This window comes from Pseudochaenichthys georgianus, chromosome 7, assembly GCF_902827115.2.
Source record: "Pseudochaenichthys georgianus chromosome 7, fPseGeo1.2, whole genome shotgun sequence".
NCBI lineage: Eukaryota > Metazoa > Chordata > Actinopteri > Perciformes > Channichthyidae > Pseudochaenichthys > Pseudochaenichthys georgianus.
This window is the reverse complement of record NC_047509.1, coordinates 9,774,904-9,796,450: the sequence shown is the minus strand read 5'-3', so window position 1 is coordinate 9,796,450 and position 21,547 is coordinate 9,774,904. Positions and strand designations below refer to the sequence as shown.

Here is a 21,547-nt window from a genome sequence, read left to right as displayed (position 1 = left end):
AATTCTGTCTTCTATATGTTTCCACCATTTCCTTCAAAGAAAAGATGCATAGCTCAGTACCATGCTTAGCCTTGAAGCCAAACTGATTATCTGAGGTACATAAATAAGAACATAGTCTATCTAACACAATTCCAGGACTTTGGATAACACACTGGGTAGAGCAATTGGTCTATAGTTACCCAAGCTCCCTACCTTGCCCGCTTTGTCCTTAATGACAGGGACCAAGGTAACAGTCAACATGGAGTCTGGCAACATACCATGAGTCATGAGGCCGGTAAAACAAATGGCAAGAAGAAATGTAACCTTCGGGCTCGCCAGTTTAAGGTGCTCTGCAGTGATTCGGTCAGAGCCGCATGCTTTGTTATCAGCTCGCTGTGCAATTGCTCGATAAACCTCTTTAGCTGTGATTCCCACTGTGTCACTTTTCACAACACTACCAACTTTGTAGGGGTCACTTTTAACACAATGAAGTATAGTAGAGTAATGTTGCCTCCACAACTCAGCTGTGTTATGGGCTCCAGATACTCCCTCTATGGTACACGGTAACAACGTACTGGTCCTGTTCAGAGCTCTCACCTCCTTCCAGAAGCCAGTCACATCATTATGAAGGAGCTTTTCAGCCATAGAGTCCGCTCTCAATGTTTCTGTATGTTTGTTGACATAACGAACTGCATATTTATATCTAGCATTTGTACGCTTTTTGAGATCCAGGACAGGCCCCTCTCTGGGCCTTCCTGCCTGGACCCAGGCCCCAAAAGCATTCTTGGCTTCAGCGTATTGATCAGCCACATCATTCCACCCTGGCTTGACGTTGTGTCTCTTCCTAGAGTAGGTACAGCACGGTCTACTGGCCTCCCATACAGCTCCCACGCAATCATACATGTTACAGAGGATTCACGGTGAGAGCTTTCATTACAACCCACATCAACACACAGAGTTGCCACTTTGGGTAGATATACATCACTCAATAGGACATCAGTTCTCCCATAGTACAATAGCCTATCCTCATTTGTGAGCTTGGAACAGTCCACTTTAGTGGTACAGGCATTTTTAACCTCCTGAGACATCTCAGGGAGACTATCACAATCTAGTGACATTATAAAAGGAATGTGATCTGACATTGATGCCTCATACACAATCTCAATTGATCTTACAATGTCATGGGCATTAGCAGTGCTGATGCAATGGTCAATCCATGAAGTTGTATGCCAGGCCTCGCTTATATATGAATAGCTATCTGTAGGCAGAAGTATTTGGCTTGATAATATAAGATTGTTATCATCACAAAACTGTAGCATATGCTTAGCAAACAAGGACCTTTTGTCTGATATGTCAGCATTCATATCACCCACTACATAAACACTGGAGGAATGATTATCAACAATAAAAGAATGTATAAAAGCAAGTCTGTTCAGGTATTCATCTTCATTATGCTGTGACTCATATGGTGTATATACATTGAGAATGCTAAACTCCTTGTTATTAATTTGGATCTGTACAGCAATACACCAGTCAACTTCAAGCCTGATGACATTAATGACAGCGTCCAGCTTTTTGTGCCACAGGATAGCCACGCCCCCTGCTATCCTTCCTCTCACTATTCCCAGAGATAGGTCCGTAGTGGACTCACCAGCCCCGTGAAAATTGTCATTAAGAGAGTTCAACTTTCCCAAGTCCTGCTTTGGTAAGAAAGTTTCTTGCAAGCATAAAATGTCACATTTTTGTAGCAAGTTGTCCACCACTACACGTCGGATCCTATCAGCAGCGCTGTTGCCCAGGCGCAGCCCGCGACAGTTAAATGATCCAACCCGCATAACGTTTAGCTAAGCAGCTCAGCCGTAGCCCCATTCAGTACCCTCGCACCAGCAAAAGGTCTAGCTCTGCTAGCCCCTATCACCTCCGCTTTACGTGGTTCATAGTATCGCCTCACAACTGAGCCTTCAGGCCAGAGTTCTGGGTTAAACATCTCCGCAACTTCATTGCACTCAGCACACACTTTTAAACGAGCTATATCTGCTGCTCGCAGTGTCAATACGGTGACAGTTAACATCACGGCCGAGTTGTTCAGTTAGATATTCGGACAGTGTCTCAGCGTCAAGGTCTGGCGAGAATTTGGTAGCAAAAACACTCACCAACTTCGTACGGATCACTTTTATATTCCCTTGTGCAGCAGTGCCAACAATAGGCTTAGGCATCCTCCGTTCAGGTTTCCAACAAGCTGTTTAGATAAGGCAGACTGGCCCTCGGCCCTATTCCTCCGACCTCGGCCCTGTTTCACAACTTGACTCCATACCTGCGAATTTACCGCAGTTCCTCCAGGGCTCACACAGGCACTCACGGTCCCTGACGCAGCAACCGGGTCAACACAGTTGGGATGTACATCAGTAGAAGAGCCGGGGGGGCTCGCATCCTTCACCGACACCGCACCATCCTGGCCATCACCCTGAGCGCTCCCACAGGTAGTTTCAGCGTCACTTGGTACAGCCAGTCCTCCACCATGACTCGGCTCCAACTGGCGTTCTACGGCAGCAACTCTGCTCTCCATGGTCGCAGCCACAGCACGCAGGTCCTCACCGATATCTGCCTGAACTTCCACTACGTGTCTTAATGCGCAAACCTAGCTGTGCAGTCGCTCCATGTTGCTCAGCAGGTTGGACACATCCAGGTTGTTAACGTAACAGGCGGCAGCTCATCCAGGTAGTGGGAGACAAAACGGGGGATGTTTTCACCGCATTCATTTAGCACTTTTAGGCAGCTTTTGATATTGTTTGCATCCTTCTGGTTGCCTTTAAAGGTCACACACCGCTGCTTGGTTTCAGGACAGAGTTCAAACAACGTCTTTTTAGAAGTCTCGATCCATTCGGAATCAAAGGTGTTAGAGGCTACAAGGACTAGCTCGTCCTGGGTCATAGTTTTAATTTTAACCGCCAGGAAGTTGAGTAACTCATCCTCTACAATAACTAGGCCGTCAACAGTCTTGTATATTGTAGGTTTTAATCGAGGCCGGTGGTTTGAATCAGGAGCTACCGAGCCACGACACACACCATCAGCCATCTTGATGGTGTGTACACAACATGTACAGTTCGCAGAGAACTATGTAAAGTAGATACGATAACAGCTTCAGCAGATTTCTCTGCGTGCAGTGAGCTTTCTGTTGAACAGTTGGTGCTTAAGCTGGTCCTGGTTAATAATCAACATCATTTTTAGTTGTTTGTTAAATTAAGACATTGTTTACATTTGTCATTGATTTTGAGAATCACAAAAGAGGATGGATAATCACAAAAGAGTTTGAAAATGATTTTTCTAACAGTAAATACATGGTTTTATTTTGCCATGCCATTAGTTATTAGATGAAGTTGTTGTTGCACCATTAGTGTCCATTAGGCAGCGCTATTAGCTCCAGTCAGTTACCAGCAGCAGTATAAGTGGTGTCTGTTCTGCACTTTATTTTTCCACCAGCTCAGAGTTTGGACAGAGATCAGACGTCTTTCTCTACATTAAACATTGTGTTTTAGCCTCTCCTCACTCAGGATGCAAAGCTTCTTCGTCTCCCTGAGTGCTATTGGGCAGTAATACATTCATCAAAGCCTCAGCTCTGACAGTTGGCTAATAATGGAGTGTGATGGAGTGCTGTAGTGAGCCGAATCAGAGGAATCATGGGTTGGGTGGGTGGGGCTCTTCAGCACTGTACTGCCATTGTTATTTTTTTTTTCTCCTTTGAGATACACAAACATGAGAGGAGTGAACACACACACACACACACACACGAGAAACATTTTTTTTTAAAGGGACAAAAGAGCTTTTTATGTGTTTCAGTGGTCACTTTGGCAAAAAGCCACCAAACAGTCGAAAGGAAGTAACAGAGAGAGGGAAGTGGAGCTTTGCTTTGTAGACAGGCTTCTGGTCATTCATGCACACACTAACTCTCACACACACTCACACACACACACACACACACACACACACACACACACACACACACACACACACACACACACACACACACACACACACACACACACACACACACACACACACACTCAATCAGATAATCAGAAATGTAAAGGATATCATGAGGCGCTACAACTCTCAATAAATCTTTGCTATATTGTAAACTTTGTGACATCTATTTTTAAATGGAGACGAACGGCCTGATTGATAAACATCGCTGATGTTACCTGCTTATCAGAGATTTATTGATTTGTATTACAGCTGATTTCATGGCAAGAAATTCCAGTAGGGAAAAAACACAAATATAATTAAAGAGGACATATTCTGCTCAGTTTTAGGTGCATATTTGTATTTGGTGCCTGGCTCTACTGTGACATATTTCCATGCTTTAATCTTAAAAAAGGTATTTATTTTTCTCATACTGCCTGTGCTGCAGCTAGGGATGTTCCGATCTCCAATTTCGGGGCCGATCGCCGGAATCAGTATCGGCCGATACCGATCGCCAATCCGATCGAGTGGGTGGGGCTTAAATGGAAGATTTAAACATCACTTTAAATCTTCCATTTAAAGTGATGTTTAAAACTCAGTTAATGGGGCTCATTCACTGGAGCTTCCACAAACAACAATCAACTTAATTATTACATTCAAATTATGTACATTATTCAAGTTTACATTCACTTTGGATAATAACACGGGAGAAATTAGCGGAAGCGCTCTTTTCCTCTCTCCCTCTCTCCCTCTCTCCCTCTCTCTCTCCCCCCTCTCTCCCTCTCCTGACAGCCTGTCAGTATGTCATGCAGCTCACTGATCCAGTAATGAGTGACCCGACAATGAAGAATACATATATTTATAATAACTAGTTTAGCTTGTTCCAGAGGTAGATAAAATAGCTAAGTGTGTTAGGTCTAACTCTTACGGTACGTCCACACTACAGCTCCAAAAATAGCTTGGAGCTGGGCGTGTCTGGAGCTTGGGTTTTATTCAAGCAACACGGCCAACAACCAATCACATGAATCTCCCGCCCCCGACATACAAAGCAAAAAACCCCGGGGATTGTATGGGAGCAATATATAAATAAACTCCCCAAACAGGCGAAAACCTACCAGTTTCACCCACTGTCTCTGCCACCTCCCTCCATGCCTGGTTCCTCCGGTTTGTATCCCGGTAGCAGGGTTTCCGCTAGGATTTTTTCTCGCCGGTCAAATGTCCGGGCAGAATTTATTTTACCGGACTAATTTGAAACTTACCGGTCATATTTCAATAATAATGATAATAGTTGTGTAGCAGAGTTTCCGTTAGCAGGTAATTACCGGACTATGAGCGGATATGCTTCAGTTTAAAACTCAGTTCACGGGGCTCATTTTTATATTGCTTCAGTTTATAATCGTAACAGATCGAAACATTCAGATTCATTTTTCAATAAATTATTCCACAAACAACATAATTATTACATTCAAACAAACTACTTGTAGTAGATAACGTACATTATTCAGAAGTTTACATCAACTTTGAATAATAACACGGGAGAAACGGAGCCTCTCTTTTCCCCTCTCCCTCCCTCTCTCTCCTGACAGTTTCTCCTGCAGCTCCTGCAGCCCGCTAAACAGAGGGCGGGGCTTCAGGTGATTATGCAGAGCTGCGTGTCTCCGTCTGACTCAGCAGCTGATCTGATCTCTCTCTCGCTCCGGTTACACTTCACTCGCGTTTATGTCCATATCGATCAGATCCAGCTCTCCTGATCGGCCTTTATAGAGAGCACCGATCAAACTATTAAGAGTGAATATCGGCCGATAATGACCTGCGGCCGATCGATCGGAGCCTCCCTAATTATTACCAGACAATTTGACCGTCAGGTTTTGAATTTACCAGTTTTTTATAAATTTTACCAGCTAAAAACCGGTAATTACCGGCTAACAGAAACCCTGCCCGGTAGGTGAAGAGGGTCTGGTCATACAAAACCGGGTGATTCGCTACGGCGATAGTTAGTTTCTCCTCCGACTTTTTTTGAAATATAGAAATGAACGGCGGGATATCTCTCCCAGCTTAGACGCGGTTTGATTGGCTAGCGCTTCAGCTGTCAGATTTTGGGAAACGGGATTTGATTGGCTAGCGCTGGCTACTCCGGCGTCCAGGCGACCAGAAGTTGAACAATGTTCAACTTCTGGTCGCCTGGGACACCTGAGACGCCTCGCTCTGCTACCCACAATTCAGTTCGGCGAAAAAGCGCGGCTACGTGACGTCACCCCATTGAAAGTGAATGGGCAGCTTGGAGCAGCTTGGAGCTTTCGACGCTGTAGTGTAGACGGGCCGTTACGGTACGTCCACACAGCAGCTTTTCAAAAATCTTGAAAATCTTGGAGCTGGGCGTGTCTGAAGGCTTGGGGATTTTTTGAGAGCAACGCGACCAACAACCAATCACATGAATCTCCCGCCCCCGACATACAAAGCAAAAAACCCCGAGGATTTTATGCGAGCAATATATAAATAAACTCCCCAAACAGGCGAAAACCTACCAGTTTCACCCACTGTCTCTGCCACCTCCCTCCATGCCTGGTTCCTCCGGTTTGTATCCCGTTAATAGTTCTGGTCGTAAAGAACCGGGTGATTTGCTACCGTAATTTCTCGTTTGGAATATGAGGCAATGAACTGCGGTCTGGTTCTCCCTGTGTGTGTGTTTCGCTGCGCTTACCGGTCCGGCGGGCGGAGCTGCAGGATTTCTGCTTCACACACGTTGCATACCACTATTTTACTGTCTTTTTCGGACACCTTAAAATAATGCCAGACCGGTGAAGCCATTTTGGCGAGCTTGTTTTGCCGCACACAGAGAAAAGTGTCATGTATTTTACGTCATGCGATCGGCTCTCGCGATCGGCATGTTTAGAGAGCACCGATCGATCGGTAGAGAGTGAGTATCGGCCGATCTCGATCGGTGACCGATCGATCGGAGCATCCCTAGCTGCAGCACCTCTTTTCACCCTCTTTCTGAAACCAGAGACCAGTCTGCTCTGATTGGTTAGCTGGCCGGCTCTGTTGTGATGTCCCGCCCCTTAGCCTATCACGTACAATGTATTGGAGTGCTAGCCAATAGAAGAATGAGTGTGTGTGTGTGTGTGTGTGTGTGTGTGTGTGTGTGTGTGTGTGTGTGTGTGTGTGTGTGTGTGTGTGTGTGTGTGTGTGTGTGTGTGTGTGTGTGGTGTGTGTGTGTGTGTGTGTGTGTGTGTGTTGTGTTAGGTTAGTTTAGTTTATTAGGATCCCCATTAGCAGGTGCATAACAACAGCTAATCTTCCTGGGGTCCACAAATAACATAAAACATGACATTCGACACGTACATACAAGACAATGATACAAATCGTGTACGGCGTCAATTTCCCTTCAAACAGTGACTTTCATATAAACCATCACATACAGCTTATTTTCTGATTCCCCATTTCCTTGGAAAGAAAAAGAAAAAAAATTTTAAAAAAAGAAAAGAATAATAATAATAGTGATTTTACAAATGTCTCCCTTCGCTTCTTTTAGAGTAAAAACTAATTAAACAAATACAATCCTCATCATAACTGTGAAAGGCTGTGTGTGTGTCTATGTTAGCGAAAGTACCATGTGTTTAAAAAACCTATATGAATCGGGTGTGCTGCTGTATGTTTACCATAACCTGTCTGCTGCTTGTGTAATTTACAATCTTTGGGCTTCTAGATGCCTCTTCAATCGTCTTTTGAAGCTTGCTTTAGTTGTTTCTTTAGAAATCTGATCTGGCAGTGTGTTCCATGCAGTGTGTGTGTGTGTGTGTGTGTGTGTGTGTGTGTGTGTGTGTGTGTGTGTGTGTGTGTGTGTGTGTGTGTGTGTGTGTGTGTGTGTGTGTGTGTGTGGTGTGTGTGTGTGTGTGTGTGTGTGTGTGTGTGTGTGTGTGTGTGTGTGTGTGTGTTGTGTTTAGTTTAGTTTAGTTTATTAGGATCCCCATTAGCAGGTGCATAACAACAGCTAATCTTCCTGGGGTCCACAAATAACATAAAACATGACATTCGACACGTACATACAAGACAATGATACAAATCGTGTACGGCGTCAATTTCCCTTCAAACAGTGACTTTCATATAAACCATCACATACAGCTTATTTTCTGATTCCCCATTTCCTTGGAAAGAAAAAGAAAAAGAAAAAAAATTTTTAAAAAAGAAAAGAATAATAATAATAGTGATTTTACAAATGTCTCCCTTCGCTTCTTTTAGAGTAAAAACTAATTAAACAAATACAATCCTCATCATAACTGTGAAAGGCTGTGTGTGTGTCTATGTTAGCGAAAGTACCATGTGTTTAAAAAACCTATATGAATCGGTGTGCTGCTGTATGTTTACCATAACCTGTCTGCTGCTTGTGTAATTTACAATCTTTGGGCTTCTAGATGCCTCTTCAATCGTCTTTTGAAGCTTGCTTTAGTTGTTTCTTTAGAAATCTGATCTGGCAGTGTGTTCCATGCAGTGTGTGTGTGTGTGTGTGTGTGTGTGTGTGTGTGTGTGTGTGTGTGTGTGTGTGTGTGTGTGTGTGTGTGTGTGTGTGTGTGTGTGTGTGTGTGTGTGTGTGTGTGTGTGTGTGTGTGTGTGTGTGTGTGTGTGTGTGTGTGTGTTGTGTTTAGTTTAGTTTAGTTTAGTTTATTAGGATCCCCATTAGCAGGTGCATAACAACAGCTAATCTTCCTGGGGTCCACAAATAACATAAAACATGACATTCGACACGTACATACAAGACAATGATACAAATCGTGTACGGCGTCAATTTCCCTTCAAACAGTGACTTTCATATAAACCATCACATACAGCTTATTTTCTGATTCCCCATTTCCTTGGAAAGAAAAAGAAAAAGAAAAAAAAATTTTAAAAAAGAAAAGAATAATAATAATAGTGATTTTACAAATGTCTCCCTTCGCTTCTTTTAGAGTAAAAACTAATTAAACAAATACAATCCTCATCATAACTGTGAAAGGCTGTGTGTGTGTCTATGTTAGCGAAAGTACCATGTGTTTAAAAAAACCTATATGAATCGGTGTGCTGCTGTATGTTTACCATAACCTGTCTGCTGCTTGTGTAATTTACAATCTTTGGGCTTCTAGATGCCTCTTCAATCGTCTTTTGAAGCTTGCTTTAGTTGTTTCTTTAGAAATCTGATCTGGCAGTGTGTTCCATGCAGTGTGTGTGTGTGTGTGTGTGTGTGTGTGTGTGTGTGTGTGTGTGTGTGTGTGTGTGTGTGTGGTGTGTGTGTGTGTGTGTGTGTGTGTGTGTGTGTGTGTGTGTGTGTGTGTGTGTGTGTGTGTGTTGTGTGTGTGTGTGTGTGTGTGTGTGTGTGTGTGTGTGTGTGTGTGTGTGTGGTGTGTGTGTGTGTGTGGGAGAGAAATTGGGATTTAAGCCTCTGCAGACTATTTACATGCAAAAAAAAACCTATACTTATTGTTAACTACTGGAAGGGGAAAAACAGTGATACTATACATATTTGATCCACCAGAGAGCACTGGCAAGTTCATATTATAACTGTAAAATCTAAGTCTTGCGTATGGTAGATATCCATTGTGCCCACATAATAATTCATAATATATTTGGTGATCCTTGACATTTTGTCTAGCGCCACCAGCACTTAAAGTTATAACTTATCTAGTGAAATATCTCAACATCTTCGTGATCTATTGGCACATCATTTGGTAGAGGCATATTGTTATTCCGACACTATGAATCCTAATAACTTTGATGAACTCCTCACTTTTCCTCTTGCGCTTAAAGCAGCTCACTGATTTATATTTGCCATTGCCTTGGTTTATGACAAATGACATCCTGTGTAATCCAATGACTTGTGTTCTAACAGAGCTTCTAGCATTAATTAATTAATTAAGCGTGCACTACGCTCTGCATCAGCCAAACGACTCGCTGCGAGGGGGACCCAAGTTCCCATCAGCAAAAACACGTGGGTTTGCTATCCTGGCTCCAAAATGGTGGAATGAGCTCCCCATTGACATCAGGACAGCAGATAGCTTACACACCTTCAGGCGCAGACTGAAAACTCATCTCTTTCGACTCTACTTCGAGCGATAGAATTACTAACAAAGCACTTATATACTAATAAAGGACTGGCTTATCTATAGCCAGTTGAGTAACACTTGAAATGTGTTGGCTCTGAAACCTGATGTACTTAGGCTATATGATTCTGTTTTCTTCAAGGTTGTGTCTTCCTGGTCGAATGTACTTATTGTAAGTCGCTTTGGATAAAAGCGTCAGCTAAATGCAATGTAATGTAATGTAATGTAATTGACATTACACTGGGTTAAGCTTTATTTATAGTGAATATCAGAGTTTGTAAAAGTAGACATTATTTCAGAAATATATGTTATAATATTGCATTATTATTGATGCATTTAGCTGTAAATAACTGTAATCACTGCTAGTCAAGGTGGAAATATTCCAACTACTTTTTAAACTGACCGGAAACAGTTTTATTCAGTGTAATAATACATCATAATTGTATTGTTCATTTTATTTTGCATTAATAATCAACATGTCATTTCTTTATTTACCTCTGATTTGTATTTGAATATAGACGTATAAGAATGAAATGACATACTCCAAGTTAAAGTATCCCAAAATGTTACTTTTTCCACATTCAATTAATTAAGGAAGTAATGTAGTAAATATCATATCTCATCATATTTTGCATTTAAAAAATGTGGGCTTTTTGAAGGAAATTCACTTTTTATGTTTGTTCTAGCTACACACGTGGGGGCAAACGAAATTAAACTACTGTTGTGTAAAATTCAAACACTCAAACAGTGAAACAGATTCAAGAAAGAAACAAATCAAAGGATTTCTGCTCAGGCAGTGGAAACTAATAAAAAAGCTGACATTAGATCCAGTCACTTTAGTTTGAAACTTAGGGGATGAAAGGAAACACAATCGCCTAAAGTCACACAGACAAAGGAATTATAAATATAACCACTAAACCTGATTCTCTATAGCGGGGGAAGTACAAAGACACTTGACACAAAAACATTTGAGGGTCCCAAACTGCTGCAGGACTTTTAGAGACAAAACCCCAGTCTTTGTTCTGCTGTAATGCCCTCATTAAAACTACTTGTTAATTGATTTATCTAGGATCAATAATCAATGTATCTGTATCAGCATTGTCTTCAGGAGTGAATGAGAGATGTCTCTGCTAAAGGGCAATACCTAATCTGATTTGATTGTAGATAATAGTCCGAAAATGTGGCGTTTTGTTACACCGTAGAGTGTTTTCGCTCTTGTGCAGGGTTCAGTGGGCGTGGAATCAGACAATGAGATTATGTGCAGCACTGGGGGGAGAATGATGGTATGCTGAGGGTTCAACACCCAGTGAATACGCTGCAGACCGAAGCTGTGTTTGACTCCACTGGCTAATTAGTGCGATTACTGCACAGCTGGATTGGCCAGACGTTTTACTGAGATTTGTCAAAAGGATCGCTCCCTCGATGAAGGCTTCATCCCGGCAACTTCTGCTTCAGCAGAGCCTCTCTATTTTAGGACTCTGTCTGGGGAGCAGCCGTCTAAATTTAAGAGAGTGGGAAAACTGAAGCAACCTTTTATGAAACCTGTTCCTCTTTTCTGTTGAGGTTTAATTCCTCTAATGTACTAGGAGCTCTCAAACATCTTCATGACATTACATCAATGCACACTATGCAAAGTATTTCTTGTTTTTATTTATTTAATATAAGTATTGCCAGTTCCTGCACAACCCTCCAAATATTTTGCACATTTGTATACTCTCATCCACTTTCCATAACAATACTGTACATATTTTATTTTTATTGTATTATTCGAAGTACTTTGCAATAGTATACTGCACGTAGTTTTATAGTATATCCAGATTTCATGTAAATAATTGCCCATATCTTAACTTATAATAGATTTCAATTGTTTTTATTTCATTGTTTTATTGTTTTGTTTACTTTACATTACATTACATTGCATTTAGCTGACGCTTTTATCCAAAGCGACTTACAATAAGTACATTCGACCAGGAAGACACAACCTTGAAGAAAACAGAATCATATAAGTACATCAGGTTTCATAGAGCCAAGTATTTCAAGTGCTACTCAACTGGCTATAGATAAGCCAGTCCTTTATTAGTATATAAGTGCTCTGTTAGTAGTTCTTTATTAGTAATTCTATCGCTCGAGGTGGAGTCGAAAGAGATGAGTTTTCAGTCTCCCCCGGAAGGTGTGTAAGCTTTCTACTGTCCTGATGTCAATGGGGAGCTCATTCCACCATTTTGGAGCCAGGATAGCAAACCCATGTGTTTTTGCTGATGGGAAACTTGGGTCCCGCTCGCAGCGAGGGGTGCAGCGAGTCGTTTGGCTGATACAGAGCGAAGAGCACGCGCTGGGGTGTACAGTTTAACCATGTCCTGGATGTAGGAAGGGCCAGATCCATTTGCAGCATGGTACGCAAGTACCAGTGTCTTGAAGTGATACATTTGTGCGTGCACGAGATGGAAGGCTGACAGACAGGGCGGCAATCCAATCCGTTTAGCCGGGCCGGTTGTACTTTTTACAGTATTACGGCTTCCACAGATGAAAGATTTTATGGATTTTTGTCAAAGCACAAATACACTATAATAAGTTGATATGTCAATTCATATTACTTGTTACCTTTGGTTACATTTTACATTGCTATCGGGATGTTAAGAGCATTCCATGGAATATAACAAAAAGTGTATCTCGAGCCAGTTTCTGAAACTTACCTACCCCACCTTAACTGTGTTTATGTATGCACCATGTACACCAAGGAAAAATCGTCGTATGTGTTAACCCACTTGGCGATAACCTGTTTCTGCTTCTTATTCAGAATCAGAAAGTTTCTCTGTTGAAAATAGCATTTTAATTAATGCTGAGTGGTTTAATTGTACTATGTCCACTCCAGGGGCGGACTGGGACTAAAATTCAGCCCTGGAAACTGACCCAGTCCGGCCACATGAAATGTCAAATGTTAGAAATCCGCTGTTTATTATTTAAAGTTTTACGTCCGATTCGCTAATTTTTTCCTCTCTGTACACAGCTCCACTTTTGGCATTGGCCTGTCATCAGATTTCATTTTTAGTTGCTGCTGTAGCGGAAGTTTAGTACAATTATTTTTGATGAAATACTCCAAATCTCCACCCTCCATAATTGCACTTGCTTCAGTTGCTTGCTACTTTTTGAGGGCGGTGATGACAGTTACGGCCCCTACACACGGCGGCGTGCGTTGCCGCTTCAACACTTCTGCCCATTCACTTTGAATGGGGTGACGTCACGATTCGCCGAACTGCATTGTGGGAGCAAAGCGTAGCTTCTCTCACGGTGCTCGCTGCAAAAGTAGAGCAATGTTCTACTTTTGCCGCCTCGACGGAGGCGTTAGCCAATCAAATCCCTCGTATCTAAATCTGACAGTACAAGCAGTAGCCAATCAAACCGGGTGTATGTTGGGAGAGCCAGACCGCAGTTATTTCCCATATGTCAACAAATGGAGGAGAAAATGATCGTGGCGGTAGGGAATCACCCGGTACTCTATGACCAGTCCCTCTTTACATACAGGGATACAAACCGGAGGAGCCAGGCATGGGGGAGGTGGCAGAGACAGTGGGGGAAACTGGTAGGTTTTCGCTTGTTTTGGGAGTTTATATCCAGTGTACTTCGTTGAATGGACAGCTAGCAAGCATAGACAGTATATTTAGCCAGCATGGATGTAGCATGAATGCTTTGCTTTGTATGTCTGGGGCGGGACATTCATGTGGTTGGTTGTTGGTCGTGTTGCTCGCGTTGACTCCCCAAGCTCAAGACAAGCCCCACCGCCAAGCGGCAACGCACGCCACCGTGTGTAGGGGCCGTTACAGTACGAACTGAAGTTGATGCGATTTGATTGGATTGTGAGGCATGACGTGAGCCTCATCTGATTGGTCAATCCCTCAATTTTTTTTCACCAAGGGAAGCCAATTTCGGCTGGCCTCCTCTCGCAATAGAGAGTGCAATCTACTGTTTCATCATAACATCTAGAGGGGCGCTGTTTCACTCTTTGTAAAATACTCAATGAGAATGGGGGAGAGATGGGCGGCAGAATAATTACCGAAACTAAACAAAGTGTTTTATTTATTTATTAAAATTAGAACTATAATCCAAAAAAACAGGGGAAGCCTGGCTTCCCTTGGCCTCCAGGAGAAAACACCACTGAGTTCAAGGGATAATTCTCACCCACCTCTTGCCCTGCACTTGTATGTGCCAGACAGTTGAGCTGGTTCTTCCCCCAGCTCAACTCTGTCCCTCATCATGAACGCAGGAGGCTGGCTGTATATCTGAACTCGCACCCTCATCATTCTCTTCATCATCTTGCACTTGTTCTAAGCTGCTGCTGATAGTGCTTGTAGCAGCGCTGCTGCCAAAAAGGTCAATTTGCAACATTTATATGCTTCACCTGCGAGTGACTTCACCTTTTTTTCTATTGTCTTCTCGGCCCCCACCTTTTTCTTTTCGTTTTCTTTGATTTGTATCCATGTTTTTTCATTCTCCCTGTCTGCCGCGGCGTCTAATCCCTTCTCTTCGCGTGGCCGGTCTTTCTTCTTCTTCTTCTTCGCGTGTGATTATTTGACAGATAAGAACCACACAACTGCATTAGCGGCCGCTGTCGCCCTCTGTCGGCCGTCAGCGCAACTTAAATTATGACGTTAAACTATGTATTTTAAAAGGGCCGGCCGGCCGTCAACGGCCCTTGACGACCGGCCGTCAACGGCCCTTGTCGACCGGCCGTTCTGTGGTGCTCCAGATTCTCCAGATGGCCAGTCCGCCCCTGATTATGTGTATATCTTGGAAGTTGCATAAAAACAGGGCCTAATCTACCAATTATGTTCTTGATAATACATTAAATGTCAAAAGATAGCAAAAAAAAAAGCATCAACATTTCCTAGGGCTATAGCTATGTCTTCTAAGTGCTTGTTTTTCCCTTCTTCGAAGTGCTTGTTTTTCTCAAACCAATATTCAAAAACATCATGACAGGCTGGAACCTGCAAAAGTTTGACATTAGTGCTTTTCAAATCCCTGTCCCGATTAACAGAGTCTGAATATACGCTCGCTCATTATCTTAGCAAATCAAAACCATTAATCATCAAATCTCTGCAGCTCTGCAGCTCTACAGTTAAGATGTTCCTTTTGATCTCTGCCCTTCGCTCATATTAACCTTTTATTCCATCTGCTCTCCCTTCATCTTCTTCTACCTCTGCTGCTCTCTGATCCTCCTCTCTCGTCTCTTTTGCTTGACCTCTCCTTCCCTGTCTGACCCCTCTCTACCCTCTCTGTGTTATCACTATCTCCACATCACTCGCTGTCTCTGCTCATTCATCTGGCATCTTTTTTTCCTTTTCTGCGGCAGCCCTTCGGAGCAGCACGGCTCCACCAAGCCCCCGCTGAGCTCCTCCGCCATGACATCACGCATCCTGTTGCGGCAGCAGCTGATGCGGGAGCAGCTTCAGGAGCAGGAGTGGCGGGAGCAGCAGAAACAAGAGGCCTGCCATTACCCACAAACCACAGCGGCACAGACCCCTGCCATCAACGTCAGCGTCCCTACCAGTCTGCCGCCTGCTGCCCAGGTGCCAATGGAGGTGCTCAAGGTAAAAAAAACATTGGTAGGAAAATAGTATATGTCAGCATGTATGATTAGCACGCTGACACATGGAATACAGTGGTAAAGTTTCCACGTCTGGAATGAGAAGTTGACATGTGTCATGGTTACAGTCTATGGACCAGGCAGCGCTGTATTATTAGGTGTGTGGTGTGTGTGTGTGTGTGTGTGTGTGTGTGTGTGTGTGTGTGTGTGTGTGTGTGTGTGGTGTGTGTGTGTGTGTGTGTGGTGTGTGTGTGTGTGTGTGTGTGTGTGGTGTGGTGTGTGTGTGTGTGTGTGGTGTGTGTGTGTGTGTGTGTGTGTGTGTGTGGTGTGTGTGTGTGGACAGTCAGGCTATAGTGGTTTTACTATGACTGTGTGTAAAAAAACTCAGGAGTGAGTGAAGTGTGTTAAAATGCGTATATGGGGATTATCTTTCCTGAGAGAATTCCTCTTTAATGCATGCTGTGCTTCCAGCCATTTGGATTTAGCCATCTTTAATCCTATTTGCTCAGCTAGATTCACATCTTTCATAGCTTTGATTCCCTCACAGTCCGAGGGACAGGAGACTGTGGAGATTTTCTGTACGAGTAGACACTGTTTTGTTTGAGGGATAATTTTTACAAAGGCAGTCTGGTAAGTTTTTCTACTATTTAAGTGTTTTTCTGAGAGTTTATAATCCTTCGATACAAATGTGTTGTGTGGCGGTGAACATGTGGATACAGATTTCTGTGTTATTGCTGCTTTACGGTCACATATTTTACCGGAAGTTTTTCCTTGTACGATGTGAGGGTCTAAGGACAGAGGGTGTCGTATTGTCATGCTGATATTTTGTACAAACTGTGAAGTCCACTGAGACAAATGTAACATTTGTGATATTGGGCTATATAAATAAACATTGATTGATTGATTTATCTTTTTGACCTGCATAGTAGATTTTCATGTAATTGAGTGCTTATCGATATAAAAACGTGTGTAATTTGCACAAAAAGTTTTTGTTTGGTTTCTTTTGCAGGAGTTAGTGACAAAACGTTCAAGTGAATTGCTTCAAATTCAGTTTTGTACCTTTTTGGAGCAGTTGGTTTTTACATTACTACAAATGTAATGGAAATGTTTAGGACGTTTGTTTTGAGAACACATGCTCACACACGTATATTGTGGTGTGCATGTGTTTACCCTCCTGTGAGTTTTCCATTTTCTAAGAAAGAGACAAATGAAGCTTTCAGTTTTTGCATTGATTTCCACTACCATTATTTTCAAAAAGCTGTGTAATCAAGGATGCAAGGTTTTCCATTTTGGAGAAATATATGACACTTAAGGGGAATTTTTGCCTTTTGCTACAAATTTGAAATACTTGGTGCAAAAATCTGACTTTCATACCACAGCGAAACGTTTTCTTGTCAGTGAATAATGACTTCTTTGGGGATCAGGTATATAACACATTGCTGCTCAATTAATTAGAGTATACATCAAAGTTGTAATTGTTTAGCCGCACATTAAGAGTCAAACAAAGCACTGATAAAGTGAGTAATCTCTGTTGATCCACAACACAACCAGAGATTTCATGGTTGCTTGCTCAGCCCCTCTTTCATCACCCTGGATGTGTGCAGCATGGGCCAGCAGAGAAGGACAAATACAGTATCTCCATTGAAAACATTGCTCTGCTTCTGAAGCATAAATCTACTGCTCTTTGAGAGGTTTAGGCCCCCCCCGCACCCCGAACCCTCGCCCTGTGTACAATACACCAAGTTAGAGTAATTTCTCTGCTTTAGCGAGAGCTTACAGACATTCTTCATTGACTGAAGGCCTTGAAATGAAAAGGCCGTTGAAGCTTGGCGCTGTTGAGCTGGGTTAACCTACTCCCCTGTCTGTGGGTAGATTAGCACGGACAGCTCAGGGGTACCAGGCGGAGCTGCTGGAACTTTAAAAAAGTGCAAACATTAAGCTCAGATGAGTTTATCTACAGACTGATTGGACCCTTAATTAACCAAGTGACCTCTGACCTTCTGGAGACTAAGTAAGGGATCAGTTAAGGGATCAAGACGAAGGCGAGCTCAGCCTACCACACACCGAACGCTAATTCAGTGAAGAATGCTCGTAATTAGCCCCCACTGCCTCCATTCCACGGCATATTTAAGAGAGAGAAAAAAAAAACACTGCTTTGAAATTTATGTAGGATAACTTCCTAAAAGGGTTAAAAAATGATTTTTCTTTTTTCAAAGGATTTATGATGCCCACAAAAAGAACAAAGTACTCTTCTACGTTGTACAACATTTCATTTGGATTATACCATCGGGGTAGCTCGTGACCAGTACACATCAGAGAGTATACAAGATGCCCCACAGATATCTCATTTAGCTGCATTTGTGGTCTTTTTGCACTTTTTTAAATAAGCTAATATTGTTTAATTTGGTAATTTAGTCAGTCATTTTTTATGTATTATTACTTATTAGTTATACAACAGCCGTAACCAGCAACCACATGGTCAAAACCCTATTTCCTTAGCATCTATGCTAATTGTACCACAACATTTATCATTAAGGACACAAGGTTTATGCTCCGTTGGTAATTAGCTGTGTTTTTTGCACAATAGCTTGACAATACGTCGGGGTGCTTGCAGCAGGCAGCAGGTTGCTGTGATGTTGCTGCTCACATTAGCATCACAGTCGTTGTCTGCAGCTTCCACAGAGCATGTTAGCAGCTTAACTGTGAGACAAAGTGGCCTATTCTTCTAGCCCGCGTAGCAAATGGGGTCATTCTTGTTAATGTATCCTGGTCGGACCATCATGGAATGCCCAAAGCATGCAAATACAAAAAAAAACACAGATCAGTGTTTGTGAGCTCTCACCCTGCGTCTTCTCGCAGCACAGCAGTCTGCTTTGTGTGTTTGCAGCGTGTTTCGGACTCTTTTTGAGGGTTAAGTAGACGCTGCCCTCGGGCTGTGGAAGGCTAAAAGCAAGCTGGTAAACAACAAGCTTTCTTGTTTGCTATGGCCTGGCAGTTGTGTGCGTTAGCAGTGAACGTCACATTCCAAACAGTGTATTTTCGAACAAGTACATTTAGTGAAGTTGGGCAAAGTAAAGTTCAAGACCTGCTGGCGCTAAGATCTCTCGATAATCCATTAATCTGCCTATTGGCTCTTAAACAAGCTGAAGAACCGGATGATAAGAGATGTATCTAGGAGTTAAACCAGTGGCTATTACACACACACAGCAGCATGTTTAGACTCCTTATACATACGGTATGTTCAGTGACAAAGACCCTGTAGTAGTCTAGTCTGTGCAGATGTGTCCACTCTTAAATACACCATGAAAGGACCCTTTTACACTGGCCGGGGTCTTTGAACTCAGAATTTTCTCTCTAAGACCAAGTTATACTCACAAAAGCGACAGTATGTATCGACAAGGCCAGGATGTTCCACTCCGAGGTCTGCGGCCCCCCGGGGCGATAACAAACTCAGAGCAGTGAGATCATCTAATAATGAGTGATCATGTAGGAGATCCCTCGGGACAAAAACAAGCTTGAGAAACCACTTATGCTCATTTGAATGTAGGGATAAAGATAAATGCAGCTGGTCAATGTCAGAGATTTACTATTTAGTTTATTATAGACATACACATTTTAGGACTGTGATTAACGACATTTTCATAATGGATCTGCTCATTATTTATGGCCTAATTAATTCATAATTTGGTCCTATACTGTCAGAAAATAGTGAAACATGTAAAGAACCCAAGGTGCATGTATTTTAAAACTGCTGGTTTTGTTTAAAAAAAAACAAAAACTCATTAACGTCATATGAATAAACGAACAGTCTTTAAGAGTACTTTAACCAGTAAAGAAAAATATTAAATACTGAATCAATTTTTTTTATAATTGCGTAACTAGTGAAGCGTTCTCTATTAATTCGCCAATATTGAAAAAAAATATTTCATAATCCCCTTTGAATGTCCTTAAGCCTTAACTTCAACTTAACCATCGCTTAGCATCAATAGATATGTTTCTTTTGGTTAAAGGAATGATCCATTTAACTCTGAATCATTTCAAACATAACCTTCCAGTCAGGACATATGTAGATTAGAGACCAAAACTTGTATGTCTTTCTTTTATTGAGACACCTTTTATTTGTCTTGTGAACAAAATGCCCTTAAGGACATATGTGTGTCTATTCTCTTACTCAGAGAAGACGATTGACTGTTGTATTGGGCTACCAGAAGTAATCCTTTGTACATTGTAATCATTTTTCAATGTTTAGATATGAACAGCTATCCATTGTGCGGGGTTTGTCAATTTCTTCTGTAAATCCACACAAACAAAGTTGAAATGAAAGAGTCAGTGGGTCTTTTTAACACAAATCGTGATGGAAATGTTCCTCATAGCATGGGTTGACAACAGGTCATAAGATAAATGGTCCAGTGTTGTTTAATTATTTATAAAATAGTAAAGTATGAAAAACAACATCTGCTAAAAAAAGAAAAGAAATTCAACATCCCTAATCTTTGAATGTCTAAGTGTCTGTGGTGTTTAAGGTCACACGCATTACACTTCAATATTCCTCTTGTGATAAGTGGTGTCATAAAGAGATAAAATAAAGTACAAAACAACCCAAAGTGGCCAGGGTGGGTTACATAAATACAGTCAAATGAATAAAAAATGCTTTAGGATTCAAAATATAACTATATAACATGTGCCTATTACCAGGCTCACATGTTCAGAGCCTGGTTATGGCTGAATGGATTCACTACGGAGTGGTTTCCCAAGGAAAGTTAACCAGTATTTCACAAACTGCGAAGAAAAGAACCAGGAAATATATTAGTTTCCAAGAGACCTGAGTTTGCCACATCTCTTGATTTTGTATTAATATCATTGATTAACTTATCATAATTAACCAGTTTTACCATGAGGCAGGGACGTGAGGGTGTCCCAACTATTTTGTTGTTTGGGCCATTTTGAATCGGCCCTTAGCAAATTCAAAGATATAATGAAATTTGGCCCACAACTGAAACTTGTGCTTGTCTCATATTGTACTTCTCAAATATATATGCAAACATATATTTACACAGTAGTATTTCATGAGTTAAGCCAAATGTTTTCAAATACATTCAGTCAATTAAAGTTGAAAGCAATTTCTAACAAATCTAAGATGATAAGAAAAAAGCCCAATGACTTATTTACATAACAAGCTTCAAATATACCCTTCATATTTCCTCTTGTTATAAGAAATCTGAGGTTCCTGTGTTAAGGAATGAGCTGCTAACAAAATAATGAAACCCTATGGAGAGCTGTGATAGGCTGTTTGTTTTCTTAAACATATTCAAGTAACAAGTATACTTTACCTACATTTGATTGATTTTGCTGATTTATCACTTAACTTATGAGGCAGTATACTTCTAGTGAGTGGCCCAGCCCTTCGTATATTGTTATGTACTGCATGTGGCCCTCGTGAAAAAAGTTTGGACGCCCCTGCTTTAAGTCTTCAAAGTCAGATGCCGTTTTTGGCAAGTTTTCAGAGTCAAACCAGGAAAGTTGATGTTGCTGTTACTCTTTTCCTCACAAGCAGATACTAAATAATAAAGTATTGTTCCCACTCGGAGTCGGACAGAATACTCAGTAATCCTTGAGGTCAATTGGGAACACCTCGAGTGTTGGAACCATGGTGGGAACGTACTGATGACAGACAAGATAAACTATTTCCTGTTTGTATGCTTTCCACTAACTTTTTTTATGATGATAGCAGCTGACTGCAAATTAAAACATGCCACTTTGACTAAAAGAGGAATAATTGCCTTGTGTGGTCATGGCTCAAAACTAACAGGTAATTAACATTAAAATAATCCACAATCAACACTTTATATCCCTATTTTGTATTCAGTCTAGACTTAAAAGTATAATATAAAACCTTTTCAATTCCTCTTATTCAGTCTATTTGGGTATTTAACAATATGTTGAAGTTATTGAATAT

The 21,547-nt window shown here is 41.7% G+C and overlaps 1 protein-coding gene across 3 annotated transcripts in view; it reads left to right on the top strand.

The window, feature by feature from the left end:
- The window catches only part of LOC117449867 (microphthalmia-associated transcription factor-like), a 44,870-nt gene that overhangs the window by 10,575 nt on the left and 12,748 nt on the right, over positions 1-21,547 (top strand). For 2 of the 3 annotated variants that reach the window (XM_034087767.2, XM_034087766.2), the window contains exon 2: positions 15,358-15,595. The exons of the other annotated variant lie outside the window; for it this stretch is intronic. In XM_034087767.2, coding sequence (XP_033943658.1) covers positions 15,358-15,595 — 238 coding nt within the window. The remainder of the gene's footprint in view (positions 1-15,357; positions 15,596-21,547) is intronic. 3 annotated transcript variants of the gene reach the window in all.